This window comes from Ambystoma mexicanum, chromosome 1q (assembly GCF_040938575.1).
Source record: "Ambystoma mexicanum isolate Mex_15411 chromosome 1q, UKY_AmexF1_1, whole genome shotgun sequence".
Classification (NCBI taxonomy): domain Eukaryota; kingdom Metazoa; phylum Chordata; class Amphibia; order Caudata; family Ambystomatidae; genus Ambystoma; species Ambystoma mexicanum.
The window spans coordinates 1,279,284,985-1,279,298,849 of record NC_090922.1 but is presented as its reverse complement, the minus strand read 5'-3'; the positions used below and the strand labels follow the sequence as shown (position 1 = coordinate 1,279,298,849).

The following is a 13,865-nucleotide window of genomic DNA, read 5'->3' as shown; positions in this document are numbered from 1 at the left end:
TATATTGGCTGCCACCAGCTTCCATGGCCTGTTAATTATAAATTCACTGAGGGGCAATGCTCTGAGAATAAACCCTGTGTCACCCAACAGACTGCCTCCTTTTTTTATCAGACAGGCCTCCATATAGAGCTACACTGTTGTTATGCCAGTTTACAGCCCAGATGACCATGCAGGATCCCACTGCAACTCTGGGTAACCTGCTTGCCAGTCTTCTAGCTGGCCCACTGTGGAAATCTCAACAGAAAGCACACCCAGTTGTCTTGCCATACCATTAGACCACCCCGTTTGAATTGCCTCCCATGACGTTTCCAGTGTGAAACCAAGCCACAAAAAGATGTCCACTCCACCCTGCAACAAAGCGATGTATCGTCCACTTTTACTCACTAAAAATAGGCAAATACTCCCAGAAAAGAAAAACAGGGAATAAAAATACTACCAGCAAAAAATAAGACCCAGACACACAAGGAGTGTGCGCCCCTGCTTTCACCCACACAGCTCCCTGGACATGTTTGGAATAGCAGTAGTGCACGCAGTGCCACAGGAAGAAAGTGCTAATATTAATGGCTGGTATGAAGAAAAATGCACCTTTCAAACTGCATGGACAAATAGGTACAAAGTAATATGCATTTCAAAAACATTTCTGTTTTACAGTTGAAATGTATTTTTACTCGCTAGGGATACGGTGTCCATTGTTTCTCTCTAAAAAACATTTTACTCCGAACTTTGAAAAAACACAGGAAAATACTCCGGTTTCAAAATCTTATCTGGAGCACTGGGCCCAGCGTATGATGCACCCAGACACTGTAGCGCCATTGCAGGCACACACTACTGGAACATGTGTGAGCAGAGTAATTGGCATCCCAGATTTAGGACAAGCTTTCCAAAACTGAAAGAATTAATGCCTTAAAGATATAGGTGGAGCCCCTTTTATTCAGTTCAGAGATGTGCCGATGCAGTTCAACAACGTTGCTGAGTTGGAGCTTATGAGTCTCAAATTACAATGCACAGGTTTTATTGGGGAAATATGGTGACTCTGTGCACGCAGAACTGACTCATTCCAGAGCTAGATGCGGCTGAGGAAGGTCTAAGCTCCCCCAATTATATGTTCAGCACCTCTCCTGCCCCATCCCCCACCGGCCAGATAAGCATTCTCCTGGGGACAGTGTTAGACAGCCTTTGGTCTTCGGGCCTGTTATCATCCGCAGAGATACAGTGAGCCTGGCTCAGAAGTCTCCAGTTACCGCCTCGTTTGACATTCTGTAACGACACGGGGCGGGAAAGCTGTCTGTGGGAAGCGAGGGGGCTATTGTTTGCATTGCAATGTTTCAGGGTACCGACCTGTGTGTGCTCCACGGGGAAAGGAATCTTCAGAACGATACAGAGGCAGCGTCAGTTTGGGGCGTTGCCACCCGTTCCACGTGATGGCTCCCACCAGCCTGGGATCCCGAATAACTGGGATACGAGTTAAAGAGGAACGCTTCCGGAAAGAATGCAGCCTTCAGCGTGTTTGAACACGTGGGGCCTGTTTCAGATGTTGTACATGTGTCATTCCCACTATGGCCGCACTTGAGTGTGATACTTTGTGTGAAGCATGGAGGTTTGTGAGCCATGATTGTGATGTAAAACCATTTCAAAGAGTTATTATTCTTTATTTTGTTAATGCCCATAAACTGAATTGTGAAGGCCTGGCACACGTTTCTTCTGATCTGTACAACTGAACTGCTTCTATGTAGATCATTGACTTGTGAATGCTGGTGACGCTCTTTTTTTACGAAAGTACGCTCCTTCTGACTTTTTCGCTCAAGACACCTCCCACCACAAAGATCTATAGATTCAACTGTCTTGCCTCTGCTTGAAATGGCCCCAACAGCGCACTACAGACAGAATTGCAACAATGCGCTCAGCCAAGCGCCCAAAGCCACATACAGTAAGGGGGAGATGTGCAGATAACCAGGAATCTGCTTCAACTTTTGACCTTCCCCAAAGCATGTGCATTCCGATACAGATCAAATGCATACCTTTTGGTTTTAGATACTAAGATCTGCTCCAGTTGGGCTCATCTGCTGCAGATTGACTGCATTTAAATGTAGGGCAAATCTCTCCTTGATTCACTGCTATCCTGCCCCTCGTGTATTGGGATTGGAGTTTCAAAGGCTGGTGGGCCTGTTAATGGAGAGGGACGCTTTTATATATCACACAAGAATGAAATTGAGTGCACCTGTTCCAAGTTTGCCACTACAAATAGCATCAAATCAATAACATGATTATACCCCGTTTCAAGTAGCCACGTCTTTCCCTGCGATGCCCATTGGGAAATAGAGGACATGTTTGCAGCATTGCAACGTTGATTGAAGGTGTGCATCAGAGGTGAGCTTGCACTACCTAGTTGCTTCCATCTGTGCGTAGACGGTGATATGAAATGACTATGCATCTGCCCATCTGTGTCTAGTTGTTGTGTTTCTGTGCTCTTGAAGATTGTGCTGTTGCCTGAGATGGTCACATTTGATTCATGGATGGGAGATGTTTTTTTAGTAGGCACACCTGGTAATATGCTGCAGAAGAGGTTCAGGTCCAATTGGGACTAAGTCCTGGAAGTCATACATATAACACTCCCACAAGATCGCCAGTGCTTGACAGTTCAAAATCCTTCCAAAAGAAGTCAAACCTACCAATACCGCTGCTGCATTACACACAAGCAACCACAATGCTTCCCAGCTTTTAATCCTTGAACCCATAGAAATGCAACCTCTGGCTCTCCACATGTTTTGGACTACAACTTCCGTCATCCCTATCAAGCAGAGTCAATGACAAGGGATCAAGGGAGTTGCAGTCCAAAACATCTGTAAAGCCACACATTGCAGCCCCTCCTACCCATCCCCCCCTCGCCGCCTGCTTGGTGGTATGAAGCAGTGTAAACTGCATGCAAATCCATGTGAAACACTGATAAAGTGAATGATTGTGTACTTAGACTTAACATCAACAGATATTTCAAGATTCCGTTTTGGGATACATGGTTTTCACGTCCTTACATCTTCAGGAAATTAATGTAGGTCTGTGTATGCATATGTTGACTGCATGCAAGCACTGTGTTTCGCATCATCACAACAACGCTGGGTAGTTCATGCTACACTGTACACGTGTAGATTGCACTGTGCCTAAGATGACAGTGTGTGCCTCGTGGACAAGGTATAGAAACGTATGTAATAGCATTCGATCATCCTCTCTTTGAATAGTTTGAGTCTTGTACTTTGTTCTGTGCCTGGCACGCTCTCGCTCAGTTGACCGGGACAGTGTGCACAAAGTTGATGTGTCTGTGCATGCAAGCACATGGTCATGCACGGGCTTCACGCAATCCAGTCTTTTTTTTTTAGTTAATGCCCCTGTCTCCTCTTGTAGGGAACTCTGTGGTTCCGATGACGTCAAGCATGATACATACAAGTGTGGTATGCTGTTAAACGAAAGACGGCCACTAGTGATTTCTTACTCGCTGGCCTCATCATTAGGTTACCTCCAGTCTGTGGACCCGGGTCTAGATTCAGTGCTTGGGGAATGCATGAGAGCGATGTTTGGGGATCCTTTCTGAAGGCGTCTGCCCAGAATTTTCCACCACTATTTATTTAATCTATTAAATAAATGGCATCTAAAAAACGTGCTGGTGTAAGCTTCAGAAGGAGCCATGGCCTTGCTACCCCGCTTCCCGCATGTGACTGTTTGGAAAATGATGATGTCTCCCTCCTTAATCTCTTAATGTCTTGAAGCCCTGTAATAGAGACCAGATGAGCTGCCGGGCGCATCAAAACAGGATAAAAGCAAGAGAGAGCTACACTAGTTTCCTATAATCCAATTCCATAGTCCTAGATGCTCTGGAATTTTCAAAATGAATTTGGGATCCACTGTGTTATTAATGTTTCCTTTAGATGCCAGATGACTTGCATCCATGAAGCAATTAACTGTTAGCTTTAAAAAAAGATTTCCAAGGCAAGTATTCAATTTTAGAGAAGTGGGTTGAGAAATAGAAATACGCCTATCACGATAATGTCACAATGCATATGAATTCCCTTCACATGTGGTGTTGTGTGTTAAAGCCAACCTTTGAACAACAATCAAACAGCAACGTCATCATCCTTCTCGTCTCCCAAATCCACGCTATGGAAAAGGGAGCTGTCTCGTGCCACGCATAAAAGTTCCCTGATATTAAACTTGCTGAGTACCCATGTCAAGAAATCCTCTTATTGAGGTGCTATAGATAGGTCTTCCCCCAATTGCTGAGGTCACTCGCTCTTTGTTCAAACTTTCTCCAGTAGATAATGGGAGAATTGTAGCGCTGCAGAACCGGGTGTTAGGTAAGAACCATCATGGCTCCTCATTGGCTAATGTACGACAGCTGATGCTACAGGGCCTCCAGCATTATCTTCGCTTTCTTCTGTTCCCTAATGGGATTTTCCTGTGTTTATGAGTCACATACCATGGCATTCTGCACGTCCTACATTCAATCCCCTCACACTCCCTCTATGGCATAACCTCTGGTGCAGTTCATTTACAAGCACAAGAGCAGGTTATTATATGAGATATTGTTTATAGAGAATTCAGCTCCAGTGTAGAGACGAGATGAACGCTGACCAATGGGGAGAGAAGATGGATTGTGCCTTGAATAATACATTGAGTCGAGTAGTGGGGATCAGAGTGAAAGATCTCAAGCAAAACTCAACACTATTCATCACATCCAGTCCAAAGGGTTTCAGTGATCTGCCGTCCTGCTTTACCATGTGAATCACATTATCCCACCATACCCTGACCCATCATCCATTGCATGTGTCAAGTACCTATCCAACTTGGAGACACAAGACGGGGAGGGGACTGCAACCTTTGATTCTCCAGATGTTTAGTCCTGGGGCTCCCACCAGCCCTAGCAGGCAGGATCAATGGTTTCAGGATTATGGGGGTTGTAGTCCAAAACATCTAGGGAGCAGCAGGATGCAGACCAAGGGGCGATCAAGAAATATTCCAGGGAATACAAGCGTGCTGTGCGGAAAGAGGAAGCGCTGATAGAGATACGCCTTATATGAGCACAGATGTCATGTGTTTGTTAATAAGGCACTATGCTGATAACACGGTCTGCGATGCATACTTTTCCACAATGCCTGGTGCCACGTGACTAACCTCGCGTCGAGGGGGACCTGCATTATCGTATAAGGGGACTTTGGATCGCAACCCACTATGTACTGGTACTGCCTCTTGCTCTTTTGATGAGACATGATCACCTTTCCCAAGCCTTCAACTAACATAGCATTCAACAGAAATATTTCTTGAGCTTCTCGTTCGCTAATTATTTACACTGAATACAAATGCATGGACTTGTGTGAAAGTTTGCACCAGACCACAAAAAGTTCCGGAAATTGTTCGTACTCCGGTTGTTGCTGCTTTGTGGGATGAGGGACAAAGAAAAATGATTAGCAATCCAATTTTTCAGTGTGAAATAGATGAATACAATGTGGTGCTCGTTGTTCCCTGTGTTCTTTATGGTAGACGCCGGAAATTGGTGCAATATCAATGCACTCCATATTGTTGGTGAAATGGTTTATATGCAAGATGTGGTCCTACACCTCCCAAATGCTAAACGTACCTTTCAACAACATCTCTATGACCCCACGCAAGGGTTCAATTGCGCACTATAAGAAGCAATGCGTGGATTTAACAGTAAAGACATCTACAAGAGCGAGAAGACAAGAATCCTTTCAAAACGAAGTCAACATGTTGGTTGTGCAATGGTGAAAGCTGAATCGGAACACAACACAAACTCTCTCTCTCCCCACCTCCCCCCTCTCTCTCTTTCTCTCTCCCCGCCCCCCCCCCCTCTCTCTCATTGCCTGTCTCTCTATATATATATATTTCTTGCTCTGAGGCTCCCCTTGTGGATAAAGAGGGGGAGCACAATTGCATGCTGGCCCTGCTCTTCTTGGAATGCACATACAGTGCACATTTACTGCACTGAGTAATTATTAGTGGTAGCCATTTTTGAGCGAAAACCCACCACAACTAAACTTTAATTAAAGGTTTCTATCTGACGGGCGCATTTTCTACCCCTACCTTTTTACAGCTCACTTTTTCACAAAAATCAGCTAAGAGATGTGAAGCAACATTGTTATGCAATTCCTCTAGCGATGAGACAGTGCTAACCATACCTTGAAAGTTGTGTGACATGTGGGGAAAATGCCATGTGCACTCGTGAACTCTGCTGCCATGGGATTGAATGACTAGCCACACTATCAATGGACCCTACATGCGACTCTCAGTGGACCCTAAGCGATAGCTCTCAACCTTTTTGTGTCCCCAGTGCTGTTGAAAACAGTCGATTTTGTTTTGGGTGCGTGAGAGCCCATTGAAGTGTTTGGGTGAGTGAAAGGTTTAGGGGTTAAGTGAAAGGGCTACCTGGCAGGTGACACCCACCCAAAGCGTGTGAGTTGGGAGGTATCCCTAAACTCGTGTGGAGGTATGGCGACAGGTGGAAAATGGCATTTAGGCACCTTGACAGACCTCCAAACAGCTTAAGTGATGTTTGTGTCCGCATGCATTTCACATAAAAATATTTCGGCAGTGTAGGCATGACCAAACAGTCCCGCGTCTTTGAAGCACAATCGCCCTAACTCGGGAGAGAAGTGAGAGTAGAGGGGTTACTGGGGACACACGCGCATTCAGAACCGGTCATTTAAGTTTCAAGCGAGACCATTCACAGCTGGATTGCGAACTAATTGTCACCCGATACCTACTTCCAAGTTTGGAAATGCCGTCTAATTCGGCAAATTAGACTCTGTTAATGAGGAGTCACGTGGCCGTACACGCCGCGGGGATGGACGGCCTCCATGTTAGGCGATACTGGGCCGCACCCCGCCCCCCCCCCCCCCCCCGTTGGACCTTTAGAGTACAGGTTTCGGTGGACATTAGGCCCTTCACAACTCGCTGCTGCATGACAATGCATGCGCGTCAGATGAAAACAGAGGGTCTCCTCTCTGCTCACAGCGCCATGGACTTTTCCCATGGAGAGCAGAGCTCGGCTACAGCGGTGGCGAGCGCTTAGCTCAGAGCACCGCATAATGACAGTCTTTCCACGGGGAGGTCAGCCAGCATACAGCTGCATTCTTTCCCGCTGCCTGCCGCGACTGCGCACGCGCGCGCGCGCACACACACACACGCGCGCGGCTAGACGTGTGCGTGAGTTCCACGCTCTGCGCCGTCGAACGCCGACGCTTCTCGGTGGCACAGTCTGCTGGACCTGCTGTCGTTTCTAATAAGATTTGCTCGGTTTACTTTACAGCAAAGCAGCTCAGAAGGTGTCTCTTTGTCTGCCCAGCGCCAAGCTTCTCTTATCTGCCCCTAGGAGGGCGCCTGGACACTGTCTCTGCAGCCCGAGGCCCTGCGCAGACGTGTTAGTGTTAGCAGTGCCCCCGAGGAGGTGGGGATGGGGACAGGTAGTGATTGCTGCTTGGAGCCTTGTGCACGGATGTGTTTGAGATAGAAGTGGCCCCCAGCAGGGGGCAATTCCCGGATTCTAGAAGTCTTCTAAAGACACTAGTTAAGTTGTCAGTGACCCATGGAGGGGGAGGAGGCCAAGCCACTTGTTATCTGCTACCTGATTCGCTCTGCAGACACACGTTACTGTTAGAAGTGCACTTACAGGGACACAATAAGGATGCCTCTGGCGTCTCCGGGCCTACGAAGATACATAGCTGAGGTTGCAATGAACCCTGCAAGGCTCCTCCAGAGCACGACCTCTATTGCCTGACGTGCTCTGAATGCACATGGCTGAGTTTACGAGCCCCTCCAGGGCACTGCCTCTGATCGCCTCGGGAGGATAGCTCAGGGGCCACATGCTCGCCTTGGAAGCAAGACGTCACGGAGCACCACAGGTTCGATCCGCGGTTAGAAACTTCTGGGTATTAAGTGCGTTATAAATAACCTATCATATCATATGCCGAAGGCCCTTCAAGACACATGGCAGAGATTACAATGGACCCCACAGGCAGCCTCCGAGGCATTGCCACTGATGCCCGAAGCCCCCTGACGGCACATGGCTTATATTGCAATGAACCCCACAGGACGCCTCCAGAGCACTTCCTCTCATGGCCAAGGCTTTCTATATGCCTAGAAGAGGCCTGGGGCACGGTTCGTGATCGCCATGGCACCCGAATGATAAGCTTCAATTATCTGTTGAACCCCAGGATGACACATGGACACTAACTCAGATGTCAGGTGGCCTTCTGCAGACACATTGGAGTTAACCATGCAGGAGGTTGATACTATGAGCTCTGAGCTCTCCCTGGTGTTCATGTCCCCCACGGATACATTTGAGTTAGCAGTGCCACCACAAAAGTTAATGTCAGGGCACTCTGTTCAATCTGCAGGTTCTCTGCGGACACAAAGTTGGGATATCATGGCACACCACAGAGGTGTACAGGCACGGTCAGATGGTCTATATGCCTTCTGTCAACATGCTTCAGTTGGCAGTTCACCCCAGTTGGACGTGAGGGCACTCGCAGAGCTATCCGTAGACAGGTTCTAAGTGACCAACGCCTCACTGGAGGACCCAGAACACTGTGCCTGCTGCCTAGAACCCTCTGCAGGCCCATGATGGGGGTCACAAGTACACCTCCAGGGGACGGGTTTGGGGGGTCTGATGCTGAGGGCCCTCTCTAGATTCATGTTGGGAGTTAGCACTGTCCCGTCAGAGACACTCAAGACCACTATGCCCACAACCCTCAACAGATGCATATTTGGAGTCAGCAGCACACCCTCAGCAGGACTGCAGGCCAGCGTGCCTGATGCCAGGACGCGCTGCGGACACATGTTTGAGTCAGCAACGTTGGGCTCATTTGTCATTAGCATTCACAGTCTCTGCATATGGCTTTAATGTTCTCAGACACAGTGCCTGTTCCCAATGCAGCCCACATGTTGCGCTCTTTGTTTTGCAAATCCCTTGAAAACTTTGAGGCATAGAGCCGAAAAAACAAATTGTTCACTTCGTGCCACCCAGGCTACTAATTCAGTGTACCAAATGGCGTGCTCTCAATGACTGCACCCTGCTGCATGCGTGCCCCTTATTTGGGATTAATACAGCATGATTTTAGTGCACCATGCACCCCTGTGACTAGAACACTGTGAGCATTGTCCATATCCTCCATCATGCACACTATACTGTGCAAAGGGATATCTTCTAGGTACATGCATACATCATTTTGCATCTGAGCTTTTGCACTGTCAAGAGTAATTACAGCAGTGTTGAAGGAGAGCTATGTTAGTGAAAATGTGAAAATTGACTTGCTAGCTTGCTGTGGATATAGTGAAGGAACACCACAAAACTTAAGAGGGGTTAACCACAGAAGCTATAGCTGATATATCCAATCTAATGGTACCAAGAACTCTCCATTAATGTGCGCTTTCTTTCAAATGCCAGCATCTGTCAACCATCCAATGGGTAATCCAATGCAAGACACCTCGGGCCTGATTGTGGAACTTTAAGCGCAGTGCAAAGTCACTTTGCACTACGCCAAAAGTTCCATGAATCAGGCCCATGGAGTGTGTAAATGCAACCATAGGCTATGCTGTTGCTGCTGTCGCAAAAGAAGAAGGGCGAATATTAAGATGGCCACGTGCCACTTGTAGCAAGCACCCAGTGCACACCACTGCCATCACTATCTATCTACTAGCAACAACCGGGGACCTCAAAAAACATTGACCGAGGCTTTCACGATAAACACATAGGGCCCTATCCATGGAACTTTTTGCACGGTTCAAAGGGACTTTGCACTGATGAAAAGTGACTTTGCACTGCTAACACAAACCCTGAATAATGGAACTGTGCAAAGTGTATTTTTGCAGTGCAAAGTCATTTTGGCATTACAAAATGAACTTTGCACTGCAAAAATACACTTTGGACGGTTCCATGAATCGGGGTTTGTGTCGGCAGTGCAAGGTCACTTTTCAGCAGCGCAAAGTCACTCTGAACCGGGCAAATACTCCATGAATCGAGCCCTTGGTGTTTGTATGCGCCCCCTGTCTATGGCTACGTGGTCGAGCTGGTTAGCTGCCACCCTGCTATAAAGGGGTACGTTGTCCAAAAGTTTGAGACGTGGGGGGAACAATGAGAAATGCGCACCTCAGTTGCAGACGAAAAGTGTGCACTTAATACACACACACCAGAAGTACATAGGCATGCATATGAAAATAAAGCTCTGTTTTTTGTTGTTGTGGGGTTAGGTCTCGCTCGCGTCAGATGTGGACTCGGACCTTCCACGCATCTGTTTTGTATTCGAGGCAGACGGGGGTCCCCGTTGCTTTACTAACACCGTCCCAGAGAGAAGGCGAGCATCCTGTTTGCACTCTGGGAAGAGAATAACGCTGAGCTCTGCGCTGAACATCAGCCCACCGGGGCCTGCCGGCCTCGGATAGTGTGTTACTGTACTTGCCCACATCCACTGTAGCTGCTCTGTGAAGGTAACAGGGGCAGCGTTTGTCTGCCACCACCCTACCCTGGAGGGCTCCACAGCTGCCCGTGCCATCCTGCCCTAATAACCGACTACTGCGGCCCGAACCCTCAACCAAAAGTTTCAAACTTGCCAAAGTACAGTGAGCAAAAAACAAAGAGGCACAACTCGGAGCTGCGATGTACGGGTCCCGATATCGTGGTATCAGGAGACAATCCGTGCACAATGCAAAGAAAACCAGCAGGACTCTGCACACTGGCACCCCACCGCCAAAACATGCAACTGTACGGTTTACAATGGAGCGGGATCGGCTTTCAAACAAAAAACAACCGGCGGAGACTCGGGGTCTCGGGTGAGAGAGGGTCGCAGAGCAACAATACTCACAAACATGAAATGAGGAACACAAAACAGAGTCCGGCAGGGCGGCCGTACTCACCCATAAGCAGGCAGAAGACGTCTAGGCAAATCATCACCACTTTCTTGCTGCTGTTCTTTGCGGGGTTGTTGTTCAGCGCCGGGGTGCCCCCGTTCCTGCTCTCTGGGGCCATGGCTTTGTCGTATTTGTAGCTCTGCATGTTCGGCTGAATTGCGGTCCCTGTCCGATCAGAGCACACGTTGCCCGCGGGCAGCAGCCGGCGATGCTCGCAGCGGCGCCGACCTTGGCCTCGGCTGGTTTAGTTTATAAGTAACAAAAACGCCTGGGAGGAGCGAGGCACAACGTTCCTATCCCTGGACGAGCTGCAGAAAAACACACACCGGCGGGTTCACAAGATCCAGCTTCGAAAAGTTCTCAAACACTGGAGGATACGGACTCAGGCGTCTGGGCAAGTGTGGGAGGGGGCTATGCAAGGGGATTCCTGGAGTGTGCTGGTCTGCGGCCCCCCTACCGGGTGGTCGGTGGGTGAATGGAGTGGGGCAGGGGGTGGCGGAGCTCTCCTCTCGTGCACAAAGCTCTGCTGCTCTCCCTGCTGCTCTCTGCGATCAACAAGCCCTCGGCGCGGGAGCTGCACTTATATTTCACAAACTCTTTTCCACCCCCTTTTCTGATCCTCGCCTCGGCTCTGATGGGATTTCGGCGGACAGCCCCCTTCCTGAGGCTGACTTTTACATATGATAATTAAGGCCACATTTTGTTCCTCCTCTCCCAAACTTTGCAAAAGTTAACCCTCCGACACGGTGCTCGGCAGCCTCTAGCGTTCACAGTGGGGAAGTGAAGGCGAGTGGAAAATACAAGCACCGCTTGCAAACGGGTCCTTACAGATTTTGTATACATTGTACAACTTTTGAGGATCTAAATCTTTTCAATTTTTTTCTTCTGCAACTTGCCATAAACGTTTTTTTCAAGGTTTTGCTTCAATTTCCTACCCGCCAATTTGCCATTCTTTGGGAAAATTAAACGAACATTAAACATTGCGAAATAATAGGTTCGCACGTACTTGTCAAACGATTGAGAGTACCCGCGGGGGGTGGGTATCGGGTGAACAGAGCAGGGGTTTTTCATACATTTCCCCATGACGTGCGAGGCCTGAAAGTATCTGCTCATATAACAGGGAAGAGGTATAAGGGGTATACGGCTAGTAACATTTTTGAAGAAAAATAATAACACATGGGGGGTGGGTGGCGAGGGGTCTCCACAAACACAATGACATGTGTCAAATATCAGCACGCTGCACCCCTCCACGTGCGTGCTTTTATACAACTCTCATGTTTCATAATGTATACATGCAGAACAACAGGTAACACGCAGCGGATGTCTGTGCTGTGTGTGTCAGGTATGGAGGACACATTCAAGAACAGACAAAAAAGCACGTGCACGGCACGGCTGGCGCGTCGTGAACCTACAATTCCTAAATCTAAAATGCAATGATAGCGGCTGTCAGGATATTAGGCATCTGGGTAGATAAGGGCACCCTGGACCCAACCTACATAACTACTGCCAGGCAAATAATGTCCAGAAAAGGCAAACTGTATATTCATTTAGCCAACAGCAGCAGTCAGAGACGAATTGTTTTATAGAGGCACTATACATATTTCCGCACTCGCCCGCACGCTCACTTGAAAAGGAGAGGATAAGATACATTTGTCATATTTTCGAATTCAGCTCCCCTCTAGCAAGTTCCGAAGTGCGAGTATCTCCGAATGATAATCAACAATAACAGACACACTGTATCCTGCTTGGGGTTCTTAACATGCTTTATGACTGGGGTTATCTGCAGAAGGATTATGGAATTTGAGGTAACTAGTGCGGGAAATGTGGGTCTGGCAGTGGACATTTTTGGTTTTTACTTCCAATGGCACTGGGTAACCATTTACTTAATCTGCTTAATATTTGTATAGACAATGTTACTCTATTGCCATGTTACCAGCTGTGCCCGACATATCATACACTGATCTCGCACTCCCTCTCCCCCTCTTTGTCTGTACGCTCTCATTCTCTTTTTCTTACTGTGTCTCTCTATCTCACACAATGGGCCTGATTTACAAAAGCATTTTACAATTGCACAATCCCGTTGAAAAACGTTTTGTAAATCAGGCAATATGTCTCTGTCTTTCTCTTCGAGAGTGACAGTCATGTACTCAGAAGCACGTTTCCTATAGTCTGTTTTGCTGAGCATAGCATATTATAAGAACCTACAATAACCATATAATGTTCTGATAGAACGTTATAATTCCAAGAAAGGAAGCCTACTACACTCCTATTGTACTCTCCCTTAAAACGCCTGTGAGAAAGGTTATGGAGACAAATACAACCAATGTGGGTTTCTGTCTGTTTTGCATAAAACCAAAGAGCATTTTGGGAACATAAGAATTATACATCGTATTTAAAGTTATTGGTCAGTACGTTACTTCATCTTCTTATATTCATAATTACTTCGTTTTTAGGTGCATGTTTCTCTTAGTACTTCAGTTCAATTTTCAGTCTTAAGTATTTTCATATCGTTTCGGCATAGGTTCAAACATCCATATTGCTCAGAGCTGAATTCTGGCATCTTGGCAATGGACATCTTTCCTGGTAGCATCCTTCTTCTGCCCCAATGTGAAGGTATATTCTGAATGGCTGCCTGAGTGCATATCGTTTTTCATACACTTTCAAATGTTACATGGATTCATGCACGGGTTCCCAAATGTAGCTCTTCGTCTGCTACACCAATAGGACGGCTGTGAGGCGGCAGGGATCAAAGAAGAGCATCCACCTGCTCCTCTACCTTCCCTACTCTGGTCGAATTCCGACCACACCCATCTTCTCCTCTTCTTCTGCAATTCATGCTTCATCTTCTTCTGATACCTGAGGGTTTGGGCATTTATTTTTTTATAGTGTAAGTGTTTTAGTTTACATTTAAACTTTTATCACACTTTCCATTTCATTTCATTTCATTTCTTTTCCTT

At 47.3% G+C, this 13,865-nt stretch overlaps 1 protein-coding gene across 2 annotated transcripts in view; it reads right to left on the bottom strand.

Moving 5' to 3' along the window:
• The window catches only part of PLPP3 (phospholipid phosphatase 3), a 90,812-nt gene extending 79,289 nt beyond the window's left edge, over positions 1–11,523 (bottom strand). Inside the window, exon 1 of one of the 2 annotated variants that reach the window (XM_069642113.1) lies at positions 10,915–11,523. In XM_069642113.1, the coding sequence (XP_069498214.1) occupies positions 10,915–11,053 (139 nt within the window). In that variant the 5' untranslated portion in view covers positions 11,054–11,523. The remainder of the gene's footprint in view (positions 1–10,914) is intronic. The other variant, XM_069642112.1, reaches the window with a different exon arrangement.
• Positions 11,524–13,865: the final 2,342 nt, after the last annotated feature.